Raw genomic sequence first — 10999 nt, 5'->3', positions numbered from 1 at the left:
TTTGTTTAGCATACGTATTTACTTACTACTGATGGAAATCCTGCCCCTTTTCCCTTTCTTTAAGGATGTCATACGTACATCACATTTTCCATTTCTTTAAGGATGTCATACGTACATCACATTTTCCATTTCTTTAAGGATGTCATACGTACATCACATTTTCCATTTCTTTAAGGATGTCATACGTACATCACATTTTCCATTTCTTTAAGGATGTCATACGTACATCACATTTTCCAATTCTGTGTCATGACATTTCTATCTCCCATATACTTTCAATACTGCCTGTGATATACATTCATAGTGAGTGGGATTTTGATAGTGTACCGAGTACAATAACGCATGGAAGAAGACAGTTACAATTTAATCGTGTCTCCTGAAACATGTGAACAGAATAAGATCAGTATTATATTAATAAGATATTTTACAAAGCTGGGTATTGTTTATTTTTCAAAATAAGCTTTTATAAATAATGTGTTCAATCTGAATATTAATATCCGGTTGAAGAACACTTTCATCTGCACAGAATATAACATTTGAATATCCCACATATAAACTAATTGTATGTGTGTGGGAAAACCATTTTATATTCAAAGTCGAAGGACTAAACTTTATTACTTTCTCTCTATCCACTCTGGCTGTACACAGTCGCAGGTTGATGTTTATTGAGATGTCGTGTTCTGGAGGCAGAGCTAAGCGATTTCCACTAGATGGGCCGGCTGCAAAGTCAAAATTGGCTATATGTTAGGGTTAGGCATAAGGTTAGCAGGGTGGTTAGGGTTAGGTTTAAAATCTGATTTTGTGGCTGTGCCAACTAGTGTCTACTCTACAAACCTGCCTTCAGTACATGAGTCATCCCAATAAATACCTACCTGCTACACATTCAATCAGTGATCAATTTAATAATTACATTTTGGTACCTCATCCTGGTTAATTTTGGTATCGCCCAGTGAGAATTCCACTTTAAATCCAAAGTCTAGGGCAAAACTTCAACTTCAACTCTGTTGCTTTCCATCCAAACTCTCGCTGTACACGTTCAATCAGCTACACATTTTCTCATTGTGGTACCCAATCTTAGTTAATGTTTATACATTGTTTTGGTACCCCCACCCCATCACCCTCTATCTAATCAGGGCTTGTATTGCCATATACATGCTGGCCGTGGGGGTTTACATACACATTCTGCTCCTCTCTGTCTGGGGTGATTCTCTCTGGGGTCCCATTATGTTGCGGCTTCTCATAGACGATACTACGTAGGGTCATTTGGGTGCTACGGGCGTTCAGCATGCGCACGTCGCCGCCACAGAGGCCAGAGCGACACGTGATCTGCTGGAACATCTCCCGGAAGCGGGTGGACATGAGGTTGTAGAGGATGGGGTTGACCGCCGAGCTGAGGTAGAAGAAGACCCCGGAGACGACGTGGACGTACTCGAAGACCAGGTGGTGGTGGCCAGTCCAGGAGTTTATGAAGCTCCACATGAGACGGTCAATGTGGAAGGGAGCCCAGCAGATGCCAAAAACAATCACCAGTACGCCTGCATAGACAGTTGGACAGACAAGACAAGACATCTGCAGACTTTGAGAGCAAGAGCAACGTTTAAGTGACAATGAACATGTTTAGAAACTAATCTTTTGGTTTGTACTTTAGCACATTTTAAGTCCCAATTCAAAAAAATATTGGTCTATAATTTGACGCATTTCCAGAACATCTCATCTTCTGAGAGCAAGAGCAATGGTTAAGTAACAACAGACATGTTTAGGAACGGTTGTACTTCAGCAAATAATTTTAAATCCCTATTCAATAGAGAGATCGGTCTGTAATCTGTAATTTCCTGGACATCTCCTCTCTACCCTTCAGGCACTATAGAGAAAGTGGATGAGGAACTCACAAAGCATCTTGGTGACTTGTCTGTGGCGCGCCCTCTGCTGGTGCCTGCAGTGGCGATCAGGACCAAAACCCTGCCCGATCCCGACCCCCTGCATGCCCTTCTCCATCCTGAGCTGCAGGCCGATGCGCAGGTACAGCACAGTGATGGTGAGCATAGGCATCAGGAAGAAGACCAGCGTGGTCACTTGAATAATCAGGTTGTACATCCACATGGGCTTGACCATCATGCAGACGGCCGACTCTGGGAATTGGCGGCCAAATCGAGGCCTCAACACGGCCAAACCGTGGAGGCTGGTGTTTGGCATGGCGCACACCATGGACATGACCCACAGCATCAGGATGACACGCTTGGCATGGGCGTGCGTGGCCACGTGCTTGACTTTCAGCGGGTGTAACACGGCGATGTAGCGCTCCACGCTCAGTGCCGTTACATTGAGAATGGAGGCAAAGCAGACCGTCTCAAACAGGAAGGTCTTGAAGTAACAGCCACCAGCGCCAAACAGGAACGGGTAGTTGCTCCACATCTCGTAGAGTTCCAACGGCATACCCAGGACTAGGACCAGTAAGTCGGACACGGCCAGACTGAACAGGTAGTAATTAGTTGGCGTCCGCATCACCTTGTAGCGCACGATGACGGCGCAGGTGAGCACGTTACCTAACACTCCCACAGCGAAGATGATGAGGAAGGTAATGCAAACCGGCAGGAAAACAGGCGACCGCTGGAAGCCTAGAAACTTCTCCAAGTACTGACTCCGATTCAGGCACATGTCCTCCATGTCATCAGCACTGACGTTGCCCAGGGCCCAGGACACATTCCAACCAAGCTGGTCAGGAGTGGTGGCAGGCAGACCCAGAGAGGAACAGTTATACTGAGCCATTGGTTTATGGGGACACAACACCTGAGGGGGAGAATGGAAATAATAGGAATGGAATGTTTTGCTTGGTTCAGTGTAGGTGACAGTTTAGCTGCAGTCTGAACAAACAACATTTGGCAGTTGGTGATTATGACCGTGACCTATTACGTGCATGCTCATATGTCAGTCATATGTCACAATGAGGGTGTCTTGGATCGCTTCTGAATTCATCCCAGTCATCAGCAAATGAGCATTGGGGTAGGTACTGTATGTCTAATATCAATGTGTGTGCAATTACAATGCTAATTCCAGGAAATGTTATCTAACATACACGTTTGGTGTAATTGAATGGTTTGCCTTGTGTGGTAGGTTTTTGTGGGTTTTGACACTTATGTAGGTGTCATAACCAGGTTATAAAATATCACAATATACTGTATGGCACAACATTAACATGTACATTTTATTCAATAAAACGTCTGTGTGAAAACAGTGTTACAATGTTATTTACGACAGGCTATGACAGCTGTTATGACATGGTTATGAGGTGTTATGACGCAGCCTGGTATGACATGTTACGAGTTCCAATTTGTTGTGGCTAACGTTGGCTTTAGCGACCTAGTCACCTAGCTAACGTTAGCCACAACAAATTGGGACTCGTAACATGTCATACTTATTTGTAAATTCGTAAGATATTGTACGAATTGCAATACGAAAAAAATATAATTGTAATTGTAATTCGGGAACATATTATATAAAATGTGTGATGGACATCCACAAATGAATACATACCATATGAAACTTGACATATCTTACTAAGTGGAGTGTCTCGGATTTACACTGCCGTTCAAAAGTTTGGGGTCACTTAGAAACATCCTTGTTTTCCATGAAAACATACATGAAATGAGTTAGAAAATGAAGAGGAAATATAGTCAAGATGTTGACAAGGTTATAAATAAAAAAAATAAAATCGAAATAATAAAGTCCTTCAAACTTTGCTTTCATCAAATAATCCTCCATTGGCAGCAATTACAGCCTTGCAGACCTTTGGCATTCTAGTTGTCAATTTGTTGAGGTAATCTGAAGAGATTTCACCCCATGCTTCCTGAAGCACCTCCCACAAGTTTGATTGGCTTGATGGGCACTTCCATCACCATATGGTCAAGCTGCTCCCACAACAGCTCAATAGGGTTGAGATCCAGTGACTGTGCTGGCCACTCCATTAAAACAGAACACCAGCTGACTGCTTCTTCCCTAAATAGTTATTGCATAGTTTGGAGCTGTGCCTTGAGTTATTGTCCTGTTGTAGGAGGAAATTGGCTCCAATTAAGCGCTGTCCACAGAGTTATACCCTTCCTTCTTCAAGATCCCTTTTACCCTGTGCAAATCTCCCACTTTACCACCACCAAAGCACCCCCAGACCATCACATTGCCTCCACCATGCTTGACAGATGGCATCAAGCACTCCTCCAGCATCTTTTCATTTTTTCTACATCTCACGAATGTTCTTCTTTGTGATCCGAACACCTCAAACTTTAGATTCGTCTGTCCATAACACTTTTTTCCAATCTTTCTCTGTCCAGTGTTTTGTGTTCTTTTGCCCATCTTTAATCTTTTATTTTTATTGGGAAGTTTGAGATATGGCTTTTTCTTTGCAACTCTGCCTAGAAAGCCAGCATCCCGCAGTCGCCTCTTCACTGTTGACGTTGAGACTGGTGTTTTGCGGGTACTATTTAATGAAGCTGCCAGTTGAGGACTTGTGAGGCATCTGTTTCTCAAACTGGACACTAATGTACTTGTCCTCTTGCTCAGTTGTGCACCGGGGCCTTCCACTCCTCTTTTTAATCTGGTTAGAGCCAGTTTGCGTTCTGTGAAGGGAGTACTACACGGCGTTGTATGAGATCTTCAGTTTCTTGGCAATTTCTCTTATGGAATAGCCTTCATTTCACAGAATGACTGGGATTAACTTGGATTAGCTAACACAACGTGCCATTGGAACACAAGGGATGGTTGCTGATAATGGGTCTCTGTACGCCTATGTAGATATTCCATTAAAAATAATTTAGTAGTCATGTACAACATTAACAATGTCTACACTGTATATCTGATCAATTTTATTATTATTTTAATGGACAAAAAATGTGCTTTTCTTTAAAAAACAAGGACATTTCTAAATGACTGCAAACTTTTGAGCTGTAGTGTACCTACATAATAATACGTAGCTAAGCTTTTTTATGATTTCTCCATATTTCATTGTTGCCCATAATTTAATATCCAAAGATTGCAAACGTGTTACCCTCGGGTTTTACAAATTTACCCTCAGGGGTTTTACAAATGCATGTTACAATTTTTTTTCATGAACAACAGAACACGGTTTGATTGAATCAAGTCTCTCTAATATAACTTTGCTAACACACATTGCAAAATGTAACACAGGAACCAAGCTCGCATGATGGTTAATTCTTGCATGAGAACTTGTGTTGGCTCACAGGCAACCTCGGTTATATTGGTGGCGTGACCTGGTTCTCCTGGCAGTGTTAGCCTTCTGTGCTAAAGCCAATGTCCCAGACAAGGTTACTCATCACATGCACTTGGTTCACCAGACTGAACAAAAATATAAACACAACATGTGAAGGGTTGTTCCCATGTTTCATGAGCTGAAATAAAAGAGCCCAAAAATGTTCCATACTCACAAAAGGCTTATTTTGTACACCTGCTCCCCCTCCCTGGCGCTCGAAAGCGCCAGGCTCCCCAGCATTACGCTCTCCTGCCACCATCATTACGCACACCTGCCTTCCCCCATCACGCGCATCAGCAACTATTGGACTCACCTGGACTCAATCACCTGTGTCATTACCTCCCCCATATATGTCTGTTCCCAAGCTCTGTTCCCCGCTTCAGGATTAATTGTAGCATGTCGTTGTGTTACCCATGTGCTAACGCTGTTCCTGTCTGGTTCAATGTCTGTTCCTTATTTAAATGTTGACTCACCGTACCAGCTCCTCTACTACAGCATCGGTTCTTACAGAATTCGTAAGCCATCAAATGAAGCATCGGGGAGTGCTGGCTTTCCGGTTGGTGGTGACATCGGGTCTGGGGGGGCGCCGCCGATGGGTGCTTAAGCCAGCTCGTCTGGCTTCCACGTCCTAGCTGTCTCTGGGTTTTCTTGTCCCGGTTGGCTCTGCAGGCGCCCATCCGATGTAAGGCCTCAGCCGGATCACCAGGGTTTTATGCCTCAGCCGGCTCGCCAGGCTCCCATGTTCCAGCGGGATCATCAGGCTGTCATGCCTCAACCGGGTTGTCAGGCTCCCATGTTCCAGTGGGATCATCAGGCTTTCATGCCTCAACCGGGTCGTCAGGCTCCCATGCCTCAGCTGGTTTGTCTGGCTTTTACGCCCCAACCAGCTTGTCCAGGCCTTCACCTGGCCCGTCAGGCTTGCCCAGGTGGGTCGCCAGGCGGTGCCCCTAGAGGGTGGGATACTGTCACAACTGCTCCCTCTCCCCCTCCCTGACGCTCGAAGGTGCCAGGCTCCCCAGCATTACGCTCTCCTGCCATCATCATTACGCACACCTGCATTCCCCCCATCACGCGTATCAACAATTATTGGACTCACCTGGACTCAATCACCTGTGTCATTACCTCACCTATATACAGTGGGGAGAACAAGTATTTGATACACTGCCAATTTTGCAGGTTTTCCTACTTACAAAGCATGTAGAGGTCTGTCATTTTTATCATAGGTACACTTAAACTGTGAGAGACAGAATCTAAAACAAAAATCCAGAAAATCACATTGCATGATTTTTAAGTAATTAATTTGCATTTTATTACATGACATAAGTATTTGATCACCTACCAACCAGTAAGAATTCCGGCTCTCACAGACCTGTTAGTTTTTCTTTAAGAATCCCTCCTGTTCTCCACTCATTACCTGTATTAACTGCACCTGTTTGAACTCGTTACCTGTATAAAAGACACCTGTCCACACACTCAATCACAGTTGAAGTGTACCTATGATACAAATTACAGACCTCTACATGCTTTGTAAGTAGGAAACACTGCCGATTTTGCAGGTTATCAAATACTTGTTCTCCCCACTGTATGTCTGTTCCCAAGCTCTGTTCCTCGCTTCATGATTAATTGTTGTATGTCGTTGTGTTACCCGTGTGCTGACGCTGTTCCAGTCTTGTTCTGTATCTGTTCCTTATTTAAATGTTGACTCCGTGCCTGCTTCTCTACTCCAGCATTGGTTCTTACATTATTACTCTCAAATGTGGTGTACAAATTTGTTTACATGCCTGTTAGTAGTGAGCATTTCTCCTTTGCCAAGATAATCCATCCCCTGACAAGTGTGGCTTATCAAGAAGCTGATTAAACAGCATGGTCATTACACAGGAGAACCTTGTGCTGGGGACAATAAAAGGCCACTCTAAAATGTGTAGATTTGTTACACAACACAATGCCACAGGTGTCTCAAGTTTTGAGGGAGCGTGCAATTGGCATACTGACTGCAGGAATGTCCACCAGTGCTGTTGCCAGAGAATGTAATGTTAATTTCTCAACCATAAGCCACCTCCATCATTTTAGAGAGTTTGGTACGTCCAAACGGCCTCACAACCGCAGACCACATGTATGGCGTCGTGTGGGCGAGAGGTTTGCTGATGTCAACGTTGTGAACAGAGTGCCCCATGATGGAGGTGGAGTTATGATATGGGCAGGCATAAGCTAAAGACAATGAACACAATTACACTTTATCGATGGCAATTTGAATGCACAGAAATACTGTGACTAGATCCTGAGGCCCATTGTCGTGCCTTTCATCCGCCACCATCACCTCATGTTTCAGCATGATAATGCACAGCCCCATGTCACAAGGATCTGTACACAATTCCTGGAAGTTGAAAATATCCCAGTTCTTCCATGGCCTGCATACTCACCAGACATGTCACCCATTGAGCATGTTTAGGATGCTCTGTATCAACGTGTAGGACAGCACGTTCCAGTACCCGCCAATATCCAGCAACATCGTACAGCTATTGAAGAGGAGTGGGACAGCATTCCACAGGCCACAATCAACAGCCTGATCAACTCTATGCGAAGCCCATACTTATTTTTTAAGGTATCTGTGACCAACCTGTCATAAATCATCATTACACATTTTTCTAAACAAAGCTAAAAGATCCAAATGGATTTTGTCACTCCAAATAAACCAATGTAAACTATAATAATCATAACAATGGTAACAATTCAGTTAAAATATTTGGCTCCAAACTGCCACGGATCCAACTGCATAAACACAGCCTGGACAAAGTCATGATTAATTCAAATCAACAAGCTACTGCTCTCTCCCATCCAAATTCATATCAAGTTCAAGATAATTAGCTATGAGAGGTATTCAAATACATACATGAAAATGGATGTAAAAATATGACTATTCCCATATTATTTATACTGTATAAATGTATAAAGTATACTGGTCATTTTGACATTCTTTTAGCGATATAGGTACTATAAACAGTGTTGAACCCATAGCTGTATATATTTGGGAAAGTACAGTGGGCCTGTTTCTTGTCTTTGTCTAACAAGAAACACTAATGTACACTAATGCACCTATTTTATGGGCATTTGTTTATAATAAGCATTCATGGTAGTCATTGCAGAAATGTTCTTCCATAGTCATGTGCCATGGATGGAAAGATGGAAAACTTACCTTGTCCTTTTTAAATGTCCTCTTCTTATTTCTCTTCAGACACGGATGTATGTAAAGGAGAGGGAAAAAGGTCACAAATTGATGTTCGTCATTTGTCCTCCACTGCTTGGATTTCAACTTTGCAACGATGACATCCTCCTATACTTTACCGGTTAGGTTCCCCATGTTAAAATCTCCTGAACTGCCGGAGTGAAGACAAAGAGCGCTGCTCTCTCCTCTGTCTTCCTGAATTGGAGAGCATAGCACCAAAAATAAAATCTCTCTCTCTATTTTTCTCTGGGAGAGTAAATGATGCTCAGCTCTCTGTCCTCCTCCTCCCTCTGGTCACATCCCCTATGTACATCTCCTAACTGCACCACACACCTTGTAAGATTGAGTCCTTGACCTGCAGTGAACCACAGACTGTGTCAATTGACATCTGATGTAGTGATGTTTGATAGAGCTTTTGTTCACAGTGGCAACCAATTTAAAAAAGGTTCAACTTTTATTACCCCACACCACACACACACACACACAGAGCCCGGCCCCAGTAAAAAGGGCAGTGATGTCACACACAAAAATAGAGTTTACCTTGACAAGATGGCCTCTATTATTTTACCTCTTCAACACATTGTCCAGGGTGAAAGCTAATGTTCCGACTAAATACTCACCCAATGACCGCTTCTATACAACAACAGCCAAATAAATAAACGAGAAGAAGACGTGAACTGTAAAACATCAATCGTGAAAATGATTAGAAAAAAGTTGTCTCTGTACTGCAAGCCCAATGTTCTGTTTTAAATATCACTTAAACACTCATTTAAAACACTTCAGTCCACCGTATGCTGAGATGATGTGGACATAATGTACCTGATACTTTAATATTACTCATATTTGGTGTGGCAGGTAGCCTAGTGGTTAGAGTGGAGGGGAGGCAGGTAGCCTAGTGGTTAGAGTGGAGGGGAGGCAGGTAGCCTAGTGGTTAGAGTGGAGGGGAGGCAGGTAGCCTAGTGGTTAGAGTGGAGGGGAGGCAGGTAGCCTAGTGGTTAGAGTGGAGGGGAGGCAGGTAGCCTAGTGGTTAGAGAGGAGGGGAGGTAGGTAGCCTAGTGGTTAGAGTGGAGGGGAGGTAGGTAGCCTAGGGGTTAGAGCATTGGGCCAGTAACTGAAACGTTGCTGGATCAAATCCCTGAGCTGACAAGGTAAAAATCTGTCGTTCTGCCCCTGAACAAGGCAGCTAACCTACTGTTCCCGGTAGGCCGTTGTTGTAAATAAGAATTTGTTCTTAACTGACTTGCCTAGTTAAATAAAGGTTCAATATAAAAAAGTAACAACATGTCGATAAAGTCAAGGTGTGTGAATACTTTCTGAAGGCACTGTATCCTACTTATATTGTGTGACTGACAGGACTCTCTCAGCTGCAGGCTGCAGTGTCCTTCAGCATTCTCCTGCAGAAAAGTGAAGAAAATGTTTTGAGTGAACGAGGAAGGACAGGTACTGAAGGTTTCCTGAAAAGAACCCACTGAGATAGTTTGTGAGAGACATCTTAGATCACCGGATAACAATGAGGCCAGTGATGCTGTGGTAAAAAAAAGGTTTGGTGCTTAATTTAAAGTAACACTCCCCTATACTTTCAATTCATTTTTTCAGATCGGTGGGAAAGAGATCACACAAAAGGCATTTACGTGCGTTTACCCTCCACTGAATGACACCTATTTATTTCACAACACAATGACATAGTTTGTGGGAGGCATGTCCAAGAAATTACATTTCTCTCACCACATCCTCAGTGCATGGGGTCTGATGTATAATGGTAGTCCTATTCCAACCATCACATTTCAAATTTAAAGGGATAGTTCGGAACCATGTTTATGTACTTGAATGCAGATTGAAGGAAGTTGCTAACTAGCATTAGCGCAATTGCTAGAGCTGTTCCTCTAGACTTCCAGTCATTGCGCTAATGCTAGTTAGCTTAGGTTCTAAAAAACTGCCTCTTAACCTCCTTCATATCAAATAACACATTTATTTGTCACATGTGCCGAATACAACAGGTCTAGACCTTCCAGTGAAATGCTTACTTACAAGCCCCTAACCAACAATGCAGTTTTAAGAAAATACCCCCCAAAAAAGTAAGAGATAAGAAAAACAAATAATTAAGGAGCAGCAATAAATAACAATAGTGGTGCTTTATACCGGTACAGAGTCGAAGTGTCAATGTGCGGGGTCACCGGTGTCGAGGTAATTGAGGTAATTATGTACATGCAAGTAGGGTTATTAAAGTGGCTATGCATAGATAATAACAGAGAGTAGCAGTAGCGGAGGGGTGCAAATAGTCTAGGTAGCTATTTGATTAGCTTTTCAGGAGTCTAATGGTTTGGGGGTATAAGCTGTTTAGAAGCCCCTTGGAGCTAGACTTGGCGCTCCGGTACCGTTTTCCCGTGTGGTAGCAGAGAGAACAGTCTATGACTAGGGTGGCTGGAGTCTTTGACCATTTTAAGGGCATTCCTCTGACACCGCCTGGTATTGAGGTCCTGGGTGGCAGGAAGCTTGGCCCCGGTGATGTACTGGGCCAT

General features: G+C 43.3%; 1 protein-coding gene across 2 annotated transcripts; it reads right to left on the bottom strand.

The window, feature by feature from the left end:
* Nucleotides 1-8909, bottom strand: nmur1b (neuromedin U receptor 1b). Of its 2 annotated transcripts, XM_021589937.3 has the most exons (3): nucleotides 8451-8909; nucleotides 1890-2787; nucleotides 1-1535 (listed from the first exon to the last, which is right to left on the bottom strand). In XM_021589937.3, the coding sequence occupies exons 2-3, from the start codon at nucleotides 2764-2766 to the stop codon at nucleotides 1126-1128; spliced, it is 1287 nt and encodes a 428-aa protein (XP_021445612.1). In that variant the 5' UTR covers nucleotides 2767-2787; nucleotides 8451-8909; the 3' UTR covers nucleotides 1-1125. The 2 variants fall into 2 exon arrangements, with proteins under 2 accessions (XP_021445612.1, XP_036822822.1); XM_036966927.2 differs by lacking the exon at nucleotides 8451-8909 and having other exon boundaries at nucleotides 1890-2861.
* Between the last annotated feature and the right edge of the window lie 2090 nt (nucleotides 8910-10999).

The sequence above is a fragment of the Oncorhynchus mykiss genome, chromosome 28 (assembly GCF_057628025.1).
Source record: "Oncorhynchus mykiss isolate SJ-2025 chromosome 28, ASM5762802v1, whole genome shotgun sequence".
Taxonomy (NCBI): domain Eukaryota; kingdom Metazoa; phylum Chordata; class Actinopteri; order Salmoniformes; family Salmonidae; genus Oncorhynchus; species Oncorhynchus mykiss.
This window is presented reverse-complemented; position numbering and strand designations above follow the sequence as displayed.

Coding starts and splice junctions, on each gene's coding strand:
- nmur1b (XM_021589937.3), bottom strand. CDS start 2,766: ATGGCTCAGTATAACTGTTCCTCTCTGGGTCTGCCTGCCACCACTCCT. Junction 1,536..1,889: donor ACAAGTCACCAAGATGCTTT/GTGAGTTCCTCA, acceptor CTGTCTATGCAG/GCGTACTGGTGATTGTTTTT.